A 20,073-nucleotide genomic window follows, 5' to 3' on the forward strand; every position below is an offset into this window, starting at 1 on the left:
ACGCCGGGTTGCAAAAACACCAGCCCTACAAGGCAGAAGGGACGGGCAGCAATGCCTCCATATATACTGCTTAGTATTTGTAATGCGTGCCGACACCCGAAATTATGTGCTTGTTATTCGTCTTCTCCAACGAACAGGAAAGACGCAGCCAGTGGACGATCCCCCAAGCACGCCAACCTCGGCCTGGATGCCCTGATCCCCCGCACGCGGCTTTGCTCCGCTATGACGCTGGTTCCCTGGCCCTGGCATACCCTTACATCCAAAGAACTACTTTGAGTGTAGTCTACGGAGTATATCCCTTGTCCATCCTCGGCACCCCTTGCATACCGCACGTAAGCCACCACGCGTCCGCCCATCCCTTCCGCTATACCTTCTCCCCCTCCTCCTTCCTGCGCGCAACACCCTCATAAAACACCCTCTCACTATAAACCCTCACATCCTCACCCGCATAAACCCTCCCCTCCCTCTCCTCCTTAATACGTAACCTCCGCACCCGGAGCACATCATACTCGACGTTCCCTGTAAGCCACCACGTCCACCCATTCGTCACCCACGAGACTCCCACAACCGCCGCACAAATCGCAAACGGCGTCTTGTACCCGTTATACGCGAAGCGGCTCTGAAACAGCTGCGGCCCGATCACGCCGCCGACCTGCCCAACGCACGATTGGAAGGCGAGTGTGAAGGCTGAGCCGGTGGTGCCTTTTAGGGAGGAGCTGCGCCCTACGGAGCGGAGTGTTGTTAGCAGGAATACCTAGCCAAGATAAAAACGGAGGGAAGGAGGAAGACATACAAGCCCAAAACGGAATAAAATAGACCGCATAAAACATCGTCCCAAAAACACAGGCAATATAAATGCCGACCTTGTTATCCAGAACCGCCAAGAGGATGAAGAAGAGCAACAGCGGGCCCATGATAACAGTCATGATATACGCCGGGCGAGTGACGTACGCCTTCTTTAAGAACCAGCCCGAGAAGATAATAGCGAGCACCGACGCCGCGGCGGGCGGGATATTAAGCAGCTGGTTGCGCGGGAGGCCCGCGAAGCCCAGACTCGTTGTTATGGTGGGCAGCTGCCAGCTCAATGCGTATCCGGCGAAGTTGATGAGGATCTGCGAGACCATGAAGGAATATGTCCTTTGATCCTTGAGGGCATCGATTACTTCGCCCTTGTCGAAGCTAGCGTCGCTTTCCTTGGGCGCGTTTTCCGACAGGCGCGTCTCGACGTATTCGTGCTCGCGCTCGGAGAGCCATTTCTTGCTCCGCTCGGATTTCGGCCAGTCCGGTAGCACGAAGAAGATTACGGCTGAGAAGAGGATCGTGAAGAGGCCTTCGAGGAGGTAGACCCTGCGCTTTTCAGTTAGCCCGCCATGCAATTGCCCCGATCTCATGGACACCATAGAGCGCAGGACAGGACGCACCATCGCCAGGCACTCAACCCCCTCATCCCATTCATATACGAGATCCCATATGTGATTAGCGATCCAATGATCCCCGACGTATTCTGAAAACCGAACATCCACATAATGGGTGTCCCCATCTCGTCGCTGCGATACCACCCGCACAGCTGCGCCGCAATGCCAGGGAACATGCCAGCCTCGCACATCCCAAGGATAAAGCGCAACGCATACAGCGCGTGCTTATTCTGCACAGTTGCGTGGCAGGCCAGCACAATACCCCAGGTAAGCATAATCCTACTTTGCCACAGGCGAGGCGTCAATCTCTTCTGGAGTAGGTTGCTGGGGACTTCGAAGACGACGTAGCTTATCTGATGCGGTTAGTATCCTTGGTCAATGAGGGTGTTAGAAAGAGGTGCGACGCACAAAGTAGATCGACTGCACCCAGTTGTACTCATTCGTGGACATGTTCAGCTCCGTTAGCACATTGCGCTCCTCTCCGACCTGGAGAACTTTGACGGCCGCGGCGTTGGTATAGTCGATCTGACCACCTGCAAATTAGACCTCGTGGAATCATCTAGAATCCACGCAGAACGCACCGTCTTGATAACATAAATAACCCCAATCAGCCATAAGAAGCGATTGTTGACCTTACGCATAATCCGCCTGTCGTCCTCTGGCGTGAACGACGCCAGGAACTCGCGCCGTCTGTCTTCATCGCTTGCTTCGCTGGCAGCCTTGGCCACATTATCCGTCGGCTCCTTACTTTTGAGAGTTGTCATTGCGTCGTTGGCTCGCAAGTCAGGTTTGCTGCCTGCGAAAGAATGGAGGTAATGGGCCCCGGCCTTTATACCTACCCGCCCTCGCCATGGCCATGGTGATTAGGACCGGTAGAATCGTAGAACAAGTCAGTGAAGAAGCGCCTCTAAATGGCGCAATAGCGACCTCCAACGGTGCAAGAGATTAGATCGAAGCGTAGGCATTTGTGGTGGGAGCACAGGCAATCCAACGACGGGATGGCGTGCGAGAAAGCAGCAACAGCGAATGAGACGCGTGTATGGAGCACGAAGGAGTATGTTCTTGGCTGCGCACTCGTCCGAGAGACGTAGACTGTATTCAGAGCGCTTCTTATCTCCACGATCGCATCGCATCATCCTTGGCTGGGATTGTTGATGCAGACTTGGCACCTGCAGTTGATGGGACCAGGGCTGACTCCAGGAACTCCAGTCTGTCCCCACGTGGATTCTGGGGTCACAATTTCATGAGACCATTGTGTTCATGGGGCGTTACTGTGGCGAATGTCTGAAAGTATCTTTGTGCTCGCGTTGAAAAATGAATGGCTTTGCCAAAGTGCCTAGGGTATCACTCTTTCCAGCACTGAGTCGGGTCCACTGTTTCTGGACTTCAAGGCTTGGAATCGTGTCCGCTGATAGTGCTGCCTGTTGTTGTGCTCTCAAAAGGGATGGCTAAATCATGAGATGAGTCGAGAACGGAGAGTTCCAGGGAGCTCTAGGTAGAACGGATACCATACTATGGTATGGTATAACTATAGTTATAAGGGAAAGGCGCAACCCTGCCCCTGGGCCGGTCCAATCCTGGCGTCAACGCGGACGTGGTCTAGGTATTTCCCCGAGCTTCGGTAGGTCTACGACGCTTCTTAGGTACTAGAGCTATGAATAGGGAAACCGGAATCTGCTTCATCAAGTCATGAAATCGTTAAATTGGAATCTACCAGGGACATTAACATTGCACCACCCATAAACACACTCCCAAGATGGTATCAACATCAGAAAACCAGTCGTACTCGAAGACATCCGTGTCAAGATCAATGGATATACCGGAATCCCCTCGGCGCATCGAGATTCGCATCATCAAGACTCTCATTCTCCCTTTCTTCCAGTTTCTTATTAATCCTCACATGCACAGTCCGAATCACAAACGCCATGACGGCCACCAGCAGCGCCACGCCCGCCGTCGCACTGCCCCCAGGCACATACCGTGGCCCTGAAGAAGCAGGCCACATATAACTCCCATAAATACTCGCCGTATTTCCGAGCATATTGGCCGTCGCAATCGCCGCAGAGCGTTTGACCAATGGTCTGGGAAACGAGTTCGCGACCCACGAGATGATGATCTGGTACGCGGAGACGGCGCCCATGGGCATGAGAAACATGCCTAGGAAGCGGGCGCCGATGTTGGTGGAGGCTGTGCAGATGACGCACCCTGCTATACTGACGAGCATCAGGCAGATGATGTGGATGCTGCGGTCGTTGGTCTTGCCGGATGTCCAGGTTACGACGAGCGATACAAGGAAGGTTGCGATCCAGACGGGTGCGGTGATGAGGAGCGTTTCGATGTTGCCGTAGTTGAGGGTTTGTACAATTGAGGGGAAGAAGTACTGGAATGTTTGGGAGAGAAGAGAGGCGTGCTGGAGCAGGATGAAGAGGTAGATGCGTTTATCCGTGAAGACGGCGATCAGGGCTTCCTTGATGCTGGAGGCGCCGGTGTCGTCTGCCTCGCCGGCGTCGTTGATGAGGCGCCATTGGGCGTAGGCTTTTTCCTCGTCGGACAGCCAGGGTGTTGTGGCGGGGTAGTTGGGGAGGAGGATCCTACACCAGTTATAAGTCAGTGATGAATTGATTCGGTGGGGGGGTAGGGTTTAAGAAGACGCACGGTATCAAAATCGACAAGGCAACCGTGATACTGCCCTCAATGATAAACAACCATCTCCACCCTGAGATCCCATGCGACATGTGCAGGTTGCCCAGGACACCGGCACCGATAAGGCCGCCGAACGCATTCGCTAGGGAACTTCCGGCGTAAAACCAGGCAATCCGGTATGACAGTTCTTGCCGCGTATACCAACTCGACCTATCCAAACCATCTCATGTCAGCATTTGCCCTACTGACAAACTCCAATATATCCTGGGTCAAGAGCGTGAACATACATCAACATAACAGCCCCCGGAAAGAACGGCGCCTCCACGAACCCCAGGAAGAACCGTGCCACAACCAAGCCAGCAAACGAATGCGCCGCCGCCTGACACGCCGAGATAACGCCCCAGATGCCCATCGCAATGCCCAAAAAGAGGCTCGGCCGCACGCGCGTGAGCAGCAAGTTTGACGGCAGCTGCATTAGGAGGTATCCGACGAAGAGAATGCTGGTCGCCAGGTTGAAGTCGGTGCCGGACATGTTGAGGTCGGATTCGAGGGTGCCGAGGCGGGCTTGGGAGAGGTTGCTACACACACAATTACCAGTCAGTCGTCATGCCAATGGACGTGGAGGGAAGATAGGGTAAAGAGGTGGACGCACTTCCGGTCCAGAAAGTTAAGCAGGTACATAACGACCAGCAGCGGCAGAAGATGTAAATCGACCTTGCGCATCAGCCGGCGCGTCATGTTTCGATGCCATTCTTCACCCTTGGCCGCGTAGGCATGGTAGAGCTCGTCGTGCTCGAAGTGAGCTTTTTGGTGGTGGTGGCTGGCGACCTCGACGGCGTCAGCCTTTTCGTCGACTTCAGCCATGCTCGCGGTTGTAGGAGCGTGAGGAAGGGAAGGAACTGGGGTGAGAAGTCTGTTTGCGGGGGACTGCAAGCTTTTAAGCGAACAGGAAGGCATGATGGGTCGGTCTAGCATGACTGGGGCCCAGCGGGTCGTCTGACCGTCGTGGAGATGCCGGCTTCGGACAACCTCCGAGCTAGGGAGTCTGGGGGGAAGGCGGGGTTGTGGAGTGTCGGGAGAATGCTTACCGAGGGTCAATACCTTCTGAAAGATCATATCTGAGTCTGCATACTTTTTCAAAGTAAGTTGCTAAAGGCTTCTGTTCCTGTTGTGTCCCGCCCGACTCGGGTTCAAGCCCAACAAAACGCCGCCAACCTGGCCCGGACTGAGGGGCAACAGCCAATCACAGCCTTGAAATGACAAGCCAAAGCCGAAGCGGGGTTTCCCCAGAGTCCAGGCCGAGTCTGGAGATTTCCCCGAGCTCCACGGCCCTCGTATGACATCGACGCCCGGGGTCTGTGCCTGATGCCCCATTCCAAGGGTTTGGGGCAAACACAGAGGGCAATGGTAGCATATCTTCATGATACGTTCATGCCTTGTTGGAAATTGTCTTACTCCTCACAAGACTTCAAGATTATGACCATACTCAAGTACCCTATGGCTCTCAATTGTGCTCCAGATAGATGAAAGTGGTATTAAGCATACCATCTGTATTGGTGCAATATGCTATGAATGAATAGGTACCTCTCAGCCATAGTTAGCTTTACCTATAAGTAACCAAGTCCAAAATCTGTCGAGATATGCCCTTTATCATCAAGACCATCTCAATCTAGGGCTCGATGTCATCCTCGTTTCCAAAATCAAATTCTACCCACCTCGACGCAGAGAAGGTCCCCTCTTCGTCACCAACAGGAGCGCTCGTGATCGGAGCCCCCTGGGCCCCAATATCCCTTGCATGGCCAATAGGTTCCGAGTTGCCGTCGTCATCGCTATTTGAATTTGAGTCTCCATCCCCGATCGGCTCGGTATTCCCCGCGTCCGGGTCGGTGTTGGAGTCCTGCGCAGAGCGCCTTGAGACCGTTGCAGTGTCACTGTCGGCCACACCTCGCTCAGGATCGGCTCGAAGCCCGAAGTACCAGCTGAAATACTCAGGGCCATACTGGGCGTCAGCACCGCCATCGGTGTCGGTGTCGGCATCGCCTGTTGCGTCCGTCGCGTCTCGAGCATGGACTCGAGGTTTCTCGCCTCTAGCCCGAGTCTGGAAGTTCCACCAGCTAACGTATTTGGCGGCGATCGGGGCATCGCTGTCGCCGGCCGTATCGGGTTCAACGACATCGGCGGCGTCCCTTTTGGAGAAACTCCAGCTGCCGCTGAGCGGGGGGAGGTGTCAAGGTTAGCGTGCACCGCATGGATGGAAATGATATGGTATGCGACGAAGGGTCTAGTGCTAGATAAGGCCAGATTGCCTTCATTATAACTTACTCTAGAACCCCAACCGACGATGCCTGAACCTCGCCGTCTGCTTCCACGTTGCTAGTTTGCACACTGCTTGTCGTTTGATTAGCTGTGTGCAACAAGGCCAGACAGAGAGCCAAACCATACCTAGGATGAGAGGATGTGTCGGCAAGATCTTTGGAGACAGGTCCGGCTGTCTTGCGATACGCATAGCTGCCTTTCTCAAAACCTTGGGGAGCCCGGGCTTTGATGGACGCAGAGTCATCGCCATCCTCAAGAAGCCAGTCCTGCGCGCCGTTGGGTCCGCTCGCGATATTGGCACCCGCTGTCTTTGCTGTCTCTCTGTTCACCAGTTGGTTAGCTAAGTACAACACCTAGATATCTAGGGTAGCTAAGACACAAAAGGACGGGGAGGGAAAGGAAATATACCCTGGGACGTCCACTCCAGCAGCGTAGTAGATATTGGGGCCATAGGTTGTAACCCCTCTCGTCTTCCTGTTGCGCGATACATCGTTAGCTCCTTGATTTCACCATGTACCTGGAGTAGCCAGCGTTGAACTCGAAGGGGTGCGCACGTACTCCGCAGAATCAGCGACATCTGGGGCTCGTGCTCTCTTGACAGAGGCGGCGTCCTCGGTTTCAGATCCAGGTACTTCCTGGAAAATCCACGCCCCCCTGCCTGGGGATATATTACCCTGGCGGCGAGCCCTGTCAATATGGGCCGTCCTGTCCCGGGCACGGAGCCAGTCGAGCGAGCCATTGGGGCCAGTGGTAGTACTCTCGGTTTCTACGCTGCTATTTGTTAGCTGAGTGTTAAGAGATGCTACCAGATAAATAATCTGGTAGTATAGGAGCAGGCACAGGATGGCATACACTGGGGCCTCAACATCTCGATAGAAAAATTCCCCTGACTTTGGAGTCTGCGCGCTGCGAACCTGGGCTTGTCCGCCCAGAGAAACGGGCGCGGAGACAGCGAGAGTTGCGAGCAAGGAAGCAGAAAGAGCCTGGACCTTGATGATATGCATTGTGTTCAATGACCGGTCGCCCTGCTTAAGGTTGGGTTGTTAAGAAACGAGGTTGTTGATCTGTACTCCGTGCCTCCAGGGGCCATATTTATACCTGATACAGGTAGACTTAACTACCTGAGGCTGTTACATCGTCTTCGCCCCCAAATGGCGCTATACAACCCATGATCCTTCAGATTCCACTGTAGTCATCTCATCGCGCGCCTGGGTTCTTGCTATCTCCATTACCCCTGCACCATACTTATCCTTACCGAGAAGTGGCTGCATATAGCCCTATCTCTACAAACACGCCAAGGGTCCTCGCTGTGCGCTGAGTGGTTGGCTCTACCGTAGTTCGCCCGAGGCTGAGTGCGGCTGAGGCAGTGAGGATACATCGAGTGCCAAAAAAGCAAAAAGACAAATTACCGGTAATACGAGCACGCAATCACGATCACATTCGTCTATTCGAGACCCTGAGTCATGGATGACAAAAATAAGAATGTGCTTATGCAAGCTTAGCTTCGGGGCCGACCGGTGAATACAATGGACCCCGATGCAGGGCCAGGATCGGAATTTGGAATTGATTACATTAGCGTGGGGTATTGAATATTGGGCAATAGTAACCAAGGCCTATCCCAGCTACACGAGGTTTGCTCCGTGGAGAGTTGGGTAGCAGGATCTGGACCCTGGTCTTCATACTACCATGCAATTCATGGGGCCAAAATCACCCCTGCAGACGACTTAGGTAAACTCGCCAGGCGCTAGGGTACACGGTAGGTATCCGCCAATCCTGAGATTCGAGTCATATACCAGGTTTATCTGTGATTACTTGGTGTTGCTTCAGCCTCCTACATCTAACGTCACGACAGTGTAACCTCGTGATACCTCGTCGTAGCGCTGGAAAAGCTTGCTTTGGAAGCAGATTACCATACACAGCAGCTGCTTTCAGGTTACGGTCATACAACGTGCAACCTCAGGTTCTGCTCCCGGCCACAGTAAACAGGAACTTTGCGGTCTGAAGTGTTCCCACCGTTAGTACAACTAACAGAACCAAATGGTCATCCCGTGGTATGGTAGGGTAGCAGCGAGGGTGGATTCATACTGGGGAAGCGCTTCCAAATAAGAGTGAGGCAGCTATCAAATGCAAATAACAACAAAGATTCCTAGACAATAGCATATGAGATTATTATCTATAAAGAACAACATGTGGGTTTTCTCCCTATGAATACTCTCAATGCGGCGACCCCCCCGTCCCACCAGTTCCCGACCGTAGTACTATACAAATCTACCATAGGACGCCAGTTAATTGTAAAGAACCTCATTACCCAGCACAACCTTCGCAGCCCCAGAAACCGCACCCTCCTTCACAGCGTTCGCATAAGACGCGGCCTCAGCACTGACAGGCGCACTTGCAGCCGCATTGTCATTCCCCTTGCCCCCACCAACAGCAGCTTCCGTGGCATCGGCACTAACAGGGGCTGCGTAGTCATCGCCCTTGCCGCTCACAGCTTCAGACTGAGAGGTTGGCTCGTTGTAGTCCTTCACTCCATCGACGGCCTCCGCAGCAGCCTGGGTTGCATCCGCGCTAACAGGAGCGCTGGCCGAGCCAGATAGAGTGGCGTCCGCACTGACAGGGGCGCTGAGCGAGTCCGACGCACCACCCGCCCCCGTTAATTGAGTGTAAGCACCCGCATCAGATCCACCACTGCCCAGGGAAGCTTCACCTGCACTCTTGAGCGTCGCAATTGCGCTGATGACCTCGAACAAAGCGTCTACGGTAGCATCCTTGCCGTCGGCATCGGATCTAGCCATCTTCACAGCCGCGGTGTCATCGTCGCCGGGGAACTCGTTGTATCCCGAGCGACCGCGTTTTGTCAACGTATCCCCACCGCGGGCCTCGAACCTGCTCCACGTGCCGGCGTTCTCGTTCTCCGCTTGCTCGCTGTAGGTCGGATTGTTAGCTACTATGTCATATATACCAGACACCGCAAAGTGGCAACCGGACGGGAGAGAGGAACATACTATGTCTGCGTGGCGCTATTCAATGCACCGACGATGGTAGCAGTATCCTGGTTAATCTTGCTGACCGAGGCGCCGAGGGACTCGAAGAGTTGCGAGAGGGATTGCTGGGCGTATCATTAGCTTGAGGGTTACCATATTTTCCAAGTTGAACACCACGTGAAAGATGGAGGTAGGGTGGTATGGTACTTGATGAGACGAACCTGTGCGCTACCGGTGAATGCTGAGACGGCATTGAATTGTGACGAGACGTCGCCGAATTGGCTTGACGTGCTCTGCGCGAAGGACTGCAGGCTGTTCGAGAGGGCCTGGATCTGCGCGTAGTCGACCTGGATTTGGGGAACAGGTGCAGAGACCGCGAGGGTCGCGAGGAGGGAGGCGGAGAGGGCCTTTGTGAGATACATTGTAATTGTCTTGGGCGATGCAAAGCGAATCGAGGAAGGACCTGGTTATCTTGATGTTGTTGACGATAAGTCTAGACCTGCGATCCTGAAGCCCTGATATTTATACCCCAGAAACCCTTCCACGAGGCTATCCGCCCCCGACACCAAGCCCTTAGGAGTATACATGTGTCTATGGTAGAAAAGTATATTTAGCGCTGGCTATACGAAACTCACGCTCAGGCAGCGCCTTTGTTGTTTCAACCCCTGTGACGCCGTCTTGGCTACATGGAGCTAGGGCTCAGCGTGCGCGGTGACTGGCTGCCGTCTCGTATCCTTCAGGGGCTGAGCCAGCCTCGAGCGCTAGTCCATACAATTGTCCAATTCCGATCGTACGTTCAGGCCATGTTCGCAAGTGATGAAAACAAACTCGTGCTTATGCATGCACTCAGCTTCGGGCGCAGCCGCCCAGGGACGAAATCCGAAATAGCCCTGAAATGGAGGCTCGGGGTTTGATGCATGATGCATCAATATGCAATTGATATTTATCATCGCGGCATTAGGTAGAACACGGGCTGGTTTCCTTGCTTGGCTTACCGTTAACTAGGAGGCAGGGCAGAAGGCGTCAATCTGGGGATAATGGTGTGATGCCCTGATGGGGACTAACCAGGAAGCCCTCAGCTCAGGTTGGGTTGGCTGGTAAATGTTTCGATCTCTCATCGTTGGCGCATCTTAGGCGCAGCTGTAGTCACATATGTTAGCCGTAATCATGCATTATCAAGTAGGTCTTGCTGAATCTCATGAGGACGCTGCTCGCTGAGTCCCTGGTATGGTAGCCCTCTGAACGAGGTATCCACGACTGTACTTACCTAAGTAAAGCTTTTTTGGACCAGTCAATCGAGTCGCGTCCCACCATAGTATGGTCGTTAACATATCTAAACTGCAGCTAGATATGTTGGAAGCTAGAGCTAGAACACGTATACGAGGATCTGATCGGAACACCACTGTACAATCATCACAGCAATCATTATTCATTAAGACATCTATAGCCATACAAAGTAAATCAACAAGTAACACGATGAAGCCACTCATGAAAAAACTGGCAAGCTCACATCATCAGCAACAGCAGCAATCATCATCATCATTATTCCCATTCCCACCCCCACAGCAATCGCCGCAACAGTCACAATCACAATCGCATCCACCGCAGCAGTCATCATCATCATTCCCACCGCGATCAGGCGTCATCGACTCAGGAGACCGATACGGCTGCTGCTCCTCATACCCACCGCCACCCGCGCTGGTCTGCGTGTACGCAGGCTCCTCATACCCCCCCTCAGAGCTCTGATAGTCATTTCCATTCCCATTATTCTCATTATCAGACGGATACTGATACCGCTCATCTTCACTCGACACCTCCTGCTGGGCCTCAGCTTCAGCCTGCAATCTCCTCTCCTCCTCCTCCTCCCACCGCTCCCTCTCCCACGCAGCCCCCGCAAGAGCACCCCCAATCGCCGCGCCCGCCGCAACACCAGCAAGCGCCTTATTCCGATCTTTCCGTTCCTCTTCAGCCCGCGCTTCAGCTTCCTGCTGCTGCCACCACATGGCCTGCTCATACTCGAACTGCCGCTGTGCCTCAGCGCGGCGCATCTCCGCCATTTCATGCCCCATAGCGGCACGGTCATGCTGATACTGCGCGTTGAGTGCAGCCTGCTGTTTTTCAAAGTGTTTCGCCTGCTCGGCGGCGCGCTTATCGAAGGCTTTCTGCTGGGAAGCTGAGTGCGCGGCGAACTGTTTCTGGTTTGCGGTGTGCTGTTTCTGGTTTTGCTTCGCTTGGTGCTGCAGGGCTTTATTCTGGGACGAGATCTGCGCGCTGTGCTGTTTTATCTGCTGGCCGTGCTGGTGCTGCGTTTGTTGGAGGTGTGAGAGTTGTTTTGTGTTTGCTGGGGCGGAGTGTGCGTGTGGGAGGGAGTGAGGGCGTCCGCCTTGGGCGTGGCCCTGCCCGTGCCCATGGCTGTAGCCGTGTCCGCCCCGGGACATTTGGGGAGGAGGGTGGTAAGTCATTTGTGGTGGGCCGCGGGGTTGAGAGGGCCCTGGTCGGAGGTGTGCTGGGACAGGGGGGTGAGGGTGGCCTCCGCCGCGGGCGATGGGCTGGGAGTGCGAGCGGCCGTGAGGCTGGGGGACGGCTTTGCGGCGGGGTGCGGACATGGCGATATCGATTGGCTCGAGACAATGGACAGTCAAAGGCAAGTAATCAAGTAAGAATGATTAGGCCGACGACAGAAAAGGACGGTCGGAGCGGATCAGGAGAGTAGGACATCTTATAAACTCCCCTCTGCTCAGCAGAGCAAGACTGCTTAGCTGATATGCTTACAGAACAGCCTAAGCACAGCACAGCCTTTGGTCAGCATCTAAATTTGCACTCTAATCCAGCCTGCTCCTGTTTGCTCCGTACACGACGTGTCTTCTGCACTGTCCCGCCCCCAAAACATCCTAGATTTTGTGTCCGAGCGCTGCCCTAATTCGGCGATCCACGAGGCTGCGAAGCAATCCCAAGCATGCGCCAACGGCTGGCCCTTGACGACTATTCCATTCTTGGACTCTAGCGCGGTCGGCCCTATAATTATCTGTTCCTTCAGGATGGAGTGTTCAGATGATTGGGTGGTTATGTGGAGGGTGAACGAGCGACGGGTGTCTAGACCCTGCTGTCGAGGTCGGTGCAGGGGCGGAGTTCGCGGCGAAAGGCTGAAGAAATGGGAGCAGATATACCCTACTCCGCCGAAGTCTTCTTGGACCCTGATATCGCTCGGATTGATGACTGCATGGGGAATAGGCTGGTTTTTCCTTATTCCTGCAGCCGTCTCGCACCTGGGCACCCATCCACAGCCAACATGACATGGAGGCTGGGCCCAAATCATCTACAATCCTAGGAAAGAACTACTATACTTTGCCATGAAGAACCAGGCATTATGAGCAAGATTGAACGGCATCTGCTCCTTGTCAGCGGCCTATCGGGCTTTATTCGGGAAACGTACGTTACCATGTGCATGCGCCATTATGCGTCCATTGGCTAGGGCTCTTCCTTCAGAACCCCGTTTATGCTGATCACTTCTCAAAGTTGAATTTTCCCGCTCAGTTCATTACGAAGAGATACCCTGGCCGGATGCTCTGTCAATTTCCAGAGCCTTATGCGGCTGAAAACTTGGAAGATCCCTCCCTCCCTCGGCTTATTGTTTGCTGCCGCGGAATCGGGGTCGCAGCCTGTCCTTGGGGTCTGACTGGCGCATTGGAAAGAGCATGCCGCCTCCGTCTAGGTAGGTTTTGTCTTAGTATGGACCGTGATTGGATCAGACGCTATTTGACGCTGATTATTTGCTCTTGAGATTAACAGAATGGCTGCCCGCCATAAGGGCGCCTATAGTATAATCCCTGTTTAAAGGTGACCTAACTGCATGTGAGGTCGAGGTATTAAGCAGCCAGTCGTCAGTGTTGCCATAATACAGTATTATACTGGCATTATACCCTGCGCCCTGCCACGGAGACCAGAGCTGAGGCTTTACATGCACGCCTATTGCGTTCATAGCTTAAGTATGTTCGCTTCCGAAAGCAATTTACAGCAAGGGCGTCGATTTCAGACTTGAGAAGCCTACCTACGGTGAGGTTAAGGTGTGAGAATATGGTATAGTATGGTGCATCTTCAACATGAACAAAATTGTCCGACTTCTCTTCATTGCTTGAAGCAATCGGAGCCGTCATATACGGTATGAGCCCAAAACATCTCAAGATACAACAATGAAGATACTACTACCATAAGATATGGAAGAAGATCAACACAAAGAAGGATGTTCCGATCGACCAAGACAGCCATCCACTATAAAAACCTATAAACCAGAGTCTGCTACTGGTCTATCGCACATCCACGGATGCGAGAGGCAACCAGAAGCTGCCAGACGTTTGGCCGTATCCACAGTCAGCATTCCATCAATGAGATCGAGAGCCGGATCGCTGACGGGATCCCAATAAGGCGATGGGTAGTCGAATCGCCCCAGCTTGATCTGTTGCGCAAGGATGTATGGCGAGTCAGTGCCGTAAAGCTCGTCGGAAAATGGAGGGAACCCGCAGAGACAGATGTCCAAGACAACGCCGCTCGACCAGATGTCCACGCCGAAACCGTATTGCCGCCGTTCGTCGCTCTGGATGACCTCCGGGGCCACGTCTATTAGAAAGAAAGACAAATGGAAGTCAGAAATTGCCTCGAAACCATGCTATGCAGGTGCTCAGGCTTGATACAGGGGCAAGAGCAGGTTGCCAAGTTGCAAGGGAGCATAGGGTATGGTATCCTTACAGTTAGGAGTCTCGCACAGGGTCTTGGTTAACGTCTCTGATCCAGAGTCAGAGCCGATGTGCTTTGCCAGCCCAAAGTCGCTTAACTGGATTGTAAGGTCTTTTTCCAGAAGCAAGATATTCTCGGGCTTGACGTCGCGGTGGACTCAGCCCCGATCGTGCTAGGGGGGTTGTCGAGTCAGCTTTCTGATCCAATCCCAACTGGATAGAATGCGAAGAGGGACACTCACTAGGAATAAAACAGCAGATAGGAGTTGATTAAAGATAGTTCGCGTTTCGGCCTCTGTGAACTTCTTTCTGGCGAGGATGGCGTGGAAAAGCTCGCCCTCCGGCACAAGGTTCAGAACAAGGCATATCGCATTCTTCTCAAAGTCAGCAAAGACATCGACCATAGCCATCAAGTTGCAGTGGTGATGCTTTTGAAGCTCGCGTAGTAACTGCACCTCACCGTGCAGGCCTAAGTTGGCGAACGACCTCTTGAGCAGCGGCTGTCTGGGAATCAGACAGTCCAGCACCTGACGCCTCTGAAAGAGCATCGGAAAGCCCACCCAAAATTCGAGACGACTGCCGCTGCAGAGGCTTCTTCGCGACCGCCCCATAATCCACCGTCAGCCGCTGTACGAGGTGCCGTAATCCTTTCCGCGAAGCAAGGACCAAGGCACGGCGCCCTGCCACCCCGCCAGGCATCACCGCACCATGGTCTGCAAGCAGCACCGAAATACCCTCCTGCCCACTCCGAACCGCCATGCTCAACGCAGTATCTCCCCAGTCCGTTGCATGCATCAACCCGGCGCCAGCTTCAACAAGCGCCCGCACGGCGTCAACATCCCCACTGGCCACAGCAGACATGAGCGGAGTCCAATTGGCGGCTGCCTTGTTGTTGACAGTCGCGCCGGCATGAATCAGGGCACGGAGAACAGGCGCATGCCCGTTGCGAGCTGCCTTCTGCAATGCCGTCTCGCGGCCGTAGTCCTCGGCATCTACCGATGCCCCCAATTCCAGAAGAACGCGCACATTCTCGGCATGCCCGCACTCTGCAGCCCGGATTAGGGCAGTCGCCTGGTCGGTCCCGCTCCCTTCAAGATCATGGCCGTTGTTGACCATCTGCCGAAGTATCAGCGGGACGTTGAATGCCGCGGCAAGGACAAGGGCAGGACACCTGCGTGGGAACTCCTGACTCCAGCCGGGTATCCTTGCAGGTGCACCCGCCAGGCTCGAGCCCCACGCTTAACTAGCCATCTAGACTGCCGTACGTTTATCCAGAAACCCATTCAGACGGGGCATGATATCCTCTGCACGCGGGAGAAGCAAGTCCAAGTCGGAGCCCCAATGTTTCGCGGCGTACTCGAGGAAGGGCCACTCATCCAGCTGCCGGAGCATATCCGTATCACAGACACAGATGCCCGACTCGAAGCTAGGAAGCGCCAGATACGTCAGGCAGACTTTGGCCAGGCTTATCCTTGCGCGCGTCAGCTTCTGCGCAAGCGAGCGCTCACAGTATTGCTGGACCGTATAGTGAATGACGTGGATGGCTTGCGACTGACTATCAACAGCGACAAGACCTCCATAGGCAGCCGCTAGTATTTCTGCATCTGGCAGGGCATCGTCTTCGAGCGCCGCACTCTCGTCCTGCTCTCCGAGCTCTCGCGTCGCGTACATATGCTGCAGCTGCGTGACTGTCAGGTTTTGCCGGGCACAGACGACCCAGAGCAAGACGGTCTCCGCCAGCTCCGCAATCTCAGCAGGCTGGTCACTAATCCATTGAAAAGTGTCCGAGTAAGTGGCGTCCAGCGAGGTTGGCAGGATATGAAGAGCCGATCGCGCTGCCCTGCGATTGATCTTGGTGGAGAGGGACTCGAGGCGTAATTTGGCGAGGAGAAACCTGCAAATGGAAAGGCCGTATTTAGCACATGAACCTATGATAGTTTGTACACTCTCTGGGATACCCCAAGCCACCGGTACATACGTACATTCCCTGGCATTCCCCGGTGATAGAGGCAATGGTTTCCTGCCTCAAGTCTGGATCTGCCCGCACGTGCTTGGAGAGTCTTGGTTGCCGGTCGATTTCCGAGTCTAAGAACTTGGCGATATCGTCGTCTTTGGCATAGATCTCTATTTTCGTTGCCGACTCAAAATACGTCTCGAAAGTCGCCGAGACGCGTGAGGTACATAGGATCACGATGTGTGGGCCGATGGAACGAAGCGTCGAGATGAACCGCAGCGCGTCGTCCTCGGACTCGGCACACTCGTCCAGGGCATCGATTACGACAAAGACCGTTGTGTATGGTGAAGCGAGTTGGGACAGTAGGTCTGATAACTCCTTCGAGGTAGGTTGCGTGCTGTAATTTTTGTAAGAGTCGTAAAGCGACAGCACCTCGGATGGCAGAGTAGCCCGGGGCCTTGCAGATGTCTGCAGAACCTGCACCAGTAAAGCCGATAACAGAGCGACAGTGGTCTGCTCCTTGCGGCAGGCGTAGTTACAGTACATATATGCGTAGAGAGTGTTAGGTGGCGTGGTCCGATGCTCGAGAGCCTCAATAATAATAGACCTGATCTCGCCCTTTAGCATCCTGCAACTTCACAGCTGCCGCACTGCCATAGAAATTATAGTGAAAATGGAAAGTTACCCACATTAGACGTGTTTTTCCGGCGCCAGTTAATGACTAGAGTTAGCTTGAATAGGCGTGGGGCAGAGAGATCTTTATACTTACGGAGCCCGGGGCACCAGAGCAGGCTAATCTTGCCATCAAACCATTTATGGATGGCTTGGTGACAGGCGAACCAGCGACCTGTGCCTGGTTGTACGCTCTCTAGGATGGCAACATGCTGCTCACGAAATGAAAGCTTGCTAAGCCAGGAAGGAACCCTTTGGTTCTGGTCATCCTCGGATCTCAAGTGAAAGTCCTGGACTCTTCGCCCGATATGTCTTATTTCGGCATGCGAAACCTGCAAAATTCGATGCGATGACTGCGTTATCTGTCTATCGTAACATCATTTCGTTAGCCTTAAAAAGCCAAGCCTGACCCAGGTTCGACATGCAAGTGTAAGAGATAAGAAAACGGCCCAGAACCCGTACAAAAGGTCACTCTGCAAAACGAGACTGAAATGGCTCCTCAAGCGCTCCAGGCATGCAAGTTTTTTCCGCTATATCCTTCTTTATAAACGGCCATGTGAGCGCCAACGACAGCTGATGCCGCCTGCTTGGATTTATCTGCGCGACGATATCCTCCAGCAAATGCCGAAAGGCAACGAGCGGGTTATCCGGGCCCGGACCAGCAAGCGACGAGATTGACAATGACTTGGAGCTTCCTGTGCCGGCCGCCACCGCCGCCGCTGCATCCTCCGCATCCTCGATCCGGTCCCTGAGCATCTCCAGCAGGTGCGTGGTGCTGCGCAGCTCGTCCCGCAGGCGGACTCTGTCGGCGGCTCCATGCTTGATGCCTCTTAGCGTGTCAACCACAGTCGAGGCTACCTGTATGACGGCTATGACGCTTGCAACGGTGCTTAAAGGGTCGCCCATTGTCTGTCAGACGGACAAGACGGGGAGCAGCTGAGGTTCACTGCCTTGTTGCTCCAAGTCCTGTGCGGGGTAATCTCGGGCATCGGCCAACGCATTGGCCCTTGGCCGGCCCCTGGGCAGCCCGCTTAGACATCTGAACCATACGGCATCTCCCTGGGTAGGTATCATACCTTACCTTGGAACATTTGAAGAGTCTCACGATAGGCGTAAAACTCGGCAGCATCCCCCCTAAAGAGCAAGAATGGATCAGTATTGGAATTTATCGGCAGCTCGAGAAAACAGCTATGGAAAACCCCGGAAAGCAGCAGTCGACGTCTACGGAGCAGAGATTGTATTTCTTCGACTAGTCAATCTAATAATCGACGAAAGCTACTACTATACCGGTTATAAACCTGCAGACTCTGCATGTTGAGATGCAGATGCAAAGGCTACGTCCCATGCTCATACCCACTCCTCCCCCGAAATCCCGGGCCCATATAAAAGAAAACCCACGGAATAGGCGCCATGACCACCGCCAGAAACCCCAAGAGACTAGTAGCCCACCCGACACCAAGGGCAGCATACATCTGCGGCACGAACAGCGGAAACGCCGTGGAGAGGGTATAGCGCGTCAAACTGGATGCCCCACTCGCGCTCGCGCCGTACTTCGAGCCATACACGTCGAGCATGTAGAAGTTGCAGGGTATGTAGATGAGCATGCTGCCGAGGAAGGTTATGCCCTGTGCTATGATTGGGATGATCCAGTGGATGGATGGTCTGGCGGTCCAGGCGAAGAGGAATAGCCCGAGAGGGAGAATCAGGGAGCCGAACATGGCTGTGTAGAGTTTTAGTTCGGGGGGTGGGGTGCCATGGCGCCCGTTGTCTTCGGTGTTGTTGTTCCGGACGCGCAGGGAGGGGTGCGTTTGGACGAGTCGGTCGACGGTAAAGAGGACAAGTGGCGCGCAGATGCAGCCGGCTATCATACCGATGAAGGAGAGGCCTTGTGCTGAGGGGGAGAAGTTGTATACGGAGGCGAAAACGCGCGGGCTCGCGACGACGAAGGTATACAGCAATGCGAACTGGAAGCCGCAGTATAGGCAGATGAAGCCCACAAGGGGCTCGGTGAAGAGCATGTGCAGGGGCCGGATGATGGTGGATGTGATGAACTCCTTAAACAGCGTCATAGCCGTCTGCGATCGGACAGGAAGGACGCCATCACCCATTAACTTCTCCGCGCGTTTACGCAGCAGGATGGGCTTGTATGACTCCCGTATAAACAGGGCCGGCGGGTGCACGACAGCCGCCATGATAAGCGGCGTCCAGGCCGTCCAGCGCCAGCCTTTCTGCTCAACGACAAACGACCCGATGAGCGGGCCCATGGAACTCCCGATCGTTGGAACGGCGTAGTATATCCCTAGCGGAATAACCCGCTTCTCGGGGTGCGTGTAGTCTGTTATCGTTGCCGCCGCGACGGATACACCCGGTGCGGCGAAGATACCCGCGATGAAGCGGCAGACGATCAGACTCGCAATGCCCTGGGATGCGCCGACGCCGATAGTGAAGAGGTCGACCATGGGGAGGGTGAGGAGATAGACGAATTTGCGGCCAAAGGTCTCCGAGAGAGGAGATGAGATCATCGGGCCGAATGCAAGGCCTAGGGAGTATGCTGAGAGGGGGAGGAGAGAGACAGTGGTGGATACATTGAATGCTTCTTTGACCTGTTCATGGCCGGAGGAGTAGATGGAGGCATTGACGGTCGTTGCGAATCCGATGAGGCCGATGACGGTGGTTGTCAATGTCTTTCGCAGGGTCGACCAGTTGCGTGGATTGCCGGGGTCGTCGTCGCTGTCCCATTCTTGGAGTCGGCGCTGTCGGTCGTTTTCTTCGTCCGCGATGTCGAATTGCATCATATTCTCGGGTTACAGATAGAGTAAGCCTAGTTGAATAGGAGACAGGGTCAGATATAGAATATTGAAATCTCGGCTATAGTAGCTTCTCTTAACCGAGATCGCGCCAGCAACGCTAGGAATCTGCAATGGTAGTCATCCAATTGGGTGCAGAGACGACAAGCCTTTCAGCCCTATGGCACGTCGGTGAGTCGGTTCAGCCCGAAGAGATGTCAGCTTTACAGGCATAAAGTCCGAAATCTTCCGAGGTGCCCTGAATCAAAGATGTCAAGGTGCGGGGCGACAAGGATTCCGTGGAGGCCGATCCTGCTGGATAAATATCCGCCTCTGACTCATCCATCTGTATGGAGTAGACTATTCGCTGTACAAAGGGTAGGTCAGTCACGATTGCGCATGCAATACAAAGAACTTGAAGCATACCGAGTTGTTCTACGTCGGGCTCTGTCAATACTTCGGCCGTCTGGGCAGGCAATCATACTCCCAAACCTCGAGGGAATGATGGTCTCGAGATGTCACAGCCTCCTTGGTTTTTGATAGGGGCCTATATGGCGAACAGACCGGTAAGAG

At 54.1% G+C, this 20,073-nt stretch overlaps 8 protein-coding genes across 8 annotated transcripts; 1 reads left to right on the forward strand and 7 right to left on the reverse strand.

Annotated features, from left to right (window-relative positions):
* Positions 1-364: 364 nt before the first annotated feature.
* BDW74DRAFT_182770 (uncharacterized protein) lies at positions 365-2,179 on the reverse strand (the record flags this gene model as incomplete). The annotated part of the gene is made up of 5 exons (XM_073730339.1): positions 365-723; positions 794-1,347; positions 1,422-1,768; positions 1,824-1,940; positions 1,997-2,179. The coding sequence occupies 5 exons, from the start codon at positions 2,177-2,179 to the stop codon at positions 365-367; spliced, it is 1,560 nt and encodes a 519-aa protein (XP_073579164.1).
* Positions 2,180-3,222: 1,043 nt separating this feature from the next.
* Positions 3,223-4,922, reverse strand: BDW74DRAFT_170838 (uncharacterized protein; the record flags this gene model as incomplete). Its single annotated transcript, XM_073727222.1, has 4 exons — positions 3,223-4,006; positions 4,071-4,268; positions 4,346-4,636; positions 4,711-4,922. 4 exons carry the CDS (start codon positions 4,920-4,922, stop codon positions 3,223-3,225), a joined length of 1,485 nt encoding a protein of 494 aa, XP_073579165.1.
* Positions 4,923-5,532: 610 nt separating this feature from the next.
* BDW74DRAFT_95497 (uncharacterized protein) lies at positions 5,533-6,453 on the forward strand. The gene has a single exon (XM_073734153.1). The coding sequence runs from the start codon at positions 5,738-5,740 to the stop codon at positions 6,293-6,295; it is 558 nt and encodes a 185-aa protein (XP_073579166.1). The 5' UTR covers positions 5,533-5,737; the 3' UTR covers positions 6,296-6,453.
* BDW74DRAFT_95500 (uncharacterized protein) lies at positions 6,336-7,426 on the reverse strand. The gene is made up of 5 exons (XM_073734154.1): positions 7,227-7,426; positions 6,933-7,145; positions 6,783-6,848; positions 6,501-6,695; positions 6,336-6,446 (listed from the first exon to the last, which is right to left on the reverse strand). Exons 1-5 carry the CDS (start codon positions 7,376-7,378, stop codon positions 6,377-6,379), a joined length of 696 nt encoding a protein of 231 aa, XP_073579167.1. The 5' UTR covers positions 7,379-7,426; the 3' UTR covers positions 6,336-6,376.
* A 1,094-nt stretch (positions 7,427-8,520) lies between these two features.
* Positions 8,521-9,829, reverse strand: BDW74DRAFT_161932 (WXG100 family type VII secretion target). Its single transcript, XM_073725860.1, has 3 exons — positions 9,580-9,829; positions 9,380-9,483; positions 8,521-9,299 (listed from the first exon to the last, which is right to left on the reverse strand). Exons 1-3 carry the CDS (start codon positions 9,778-9,780, stop codon positions 8,660-8,662), a joined length of 945 nt encoding a protein of 314 aa, XP_073579168.1. The 5' UTR covers positions 9,781-9,829; the 3' UTR covers positions 8,521-8,659.
* Positions 9,830-10,751: 922 nt separating this feature from the next.
* Positions 10,752-12,020, reverse strand: BDW74DRAFT_161934 (uncharacterized protein). Its single transcript, XM_073725861.1, has one exon. The coding sequence runs from the start codon at positions 11,962-11,964 to the stop codon at positions 10,873-10,875; it is 1,092 nt and encodes a 363-aa protein (XP_073579169.1). The 5' UTR covers positions 11,965-12,020; the 3' UTR covers positions 10,752-10,872.
* A 5,136-nt stretch (positions 12,021-17,156) lies between these two features.
* BDW74DRAFT_161938 (uncharacterized protein) lies at positions 17,157-17,618 on the reverse strand. The gene has a single exon (XM_073725862.1). It carries the CDS (start codon positions 17,468-17,470, stop codon positions 17,183-17,185), a length of 288 nt encoding a protein of 95 aa, XP_073579170.1. The 5' UTR covers positions 17,471-17,618; the 3' UTR covers positions 17,157-17,182.
* A 422-nt stretch (positions 17,619-18,040) lies between these two features.
* On the reverse strand, positions 18,041-19,639 carry BDW74DRAFT_95566 (MFS transporter). The gene has a single exon (XM_073734155.1). The coding sequence runs from the start codon at positions 19,507-19,509 to the stop codon at positions 18,049-18,051; it is 1,461 nt and encodes a 486-aa protein (XP_073579171.1). The 5' UTR covers positions 19,510-19,639; the 3' UTR covers positions 18,041-18,048.
* Between the last annotated feature and the right edge of the window lie 434 nt (positions 19,640-20,073).

Source organism: Aspergillus multicolor (assembly GCF_047715735.1).
Source record: "Aspergillus multicolor strain CBS 133.54 unplaced genomic scaffold BDW74scaffold_38, whole genome shotgun sequence".
Taxonomy (NCBI): domain Eukaryota; kingdom Fungi; phylum Ascomycota; class Eurotiomycetes; order Eurotiales; family Aspergillaceae; genus Aspergillus; species Aspergillus multicolor.

Excerpts from the sequence above, each read along its gene's own strand:
- BDW74DRAFT_95497 (XM_073734153.1), top strand. The coding sequence starts at position 5,738 with ATGTCATCCTCGTTTCCAAAATCAAATTCTACCCACCTCGACGCAGAG.
- BDW74DRAFT_95500 (XM_073734154.1), bottom strand. The coding sequence starts at position 7,378 with ATGCATATCATCAAGGTCCAGGCTCTTTCTGCTTCCTTGCTCGCAACT. Across the intron at positions 6,696-6,782 it reads GCTGGAGTGGACGTCCCAGG|AGAGACAGCAAAGACAGCGG; the intron begins GTATATTTCCTT and ends ACTGGTGAACAG. Across the intron at positions 6,447-6,500 it reads GACACATCCTCTCATCCTAG|CAGTGTGCAAACTAGCAACG; the intron begins GTATGGTTTGGC and ends TCAAACGACAAG.
- BDW74DRAFT_161932 (XM_073725860.1), bottom strand. The coding sequence starts at position 9,780 with ATGTATCTCACAAAGGCCCTCTCCGCCTCCCTCCTCGCGACCCTCGCG. Across the intron at positions 9,484-9,579 it reads CATTCACCGGTAGCGCACAG|CAATCCCTCTCGCAACTCTT; the intron begins GTTCGTCTCATC and ends TGATACGCCCAG. Across the intron at positions 9,300-9,379 it reads AATAGCGCCACGCAGACATA|CGAGCAAGCGGAGAACGAGA; the intron begins GTATGTTCCTCT and ends TCCGACCTACAG.
- BDW74DRAFT_161934 (XM_073725861.1), bottom strand. The coding sequence starts at position 11,964 with ATGTCCGCACCCCGCCGCAAAGCCGTCCCCCAGCCTCACGGCCGCTCG.
- BDW74DRAFT_161938 (XM_073725862.1), bottom strand. The coding sequence starts at position 17,470 with ATGCTCAGGGACCGGATCGAGGATGCGGAGGATGCAGCGGCGGCGGTG.
- BDW74DRAFT_95566 (XM_073734155.1), bottom strand. The coding sequence starts at position 19,509 with ATGATGCAATTCGACATCGCGGACGAAGAAAACGACCGACAGCGCCGA.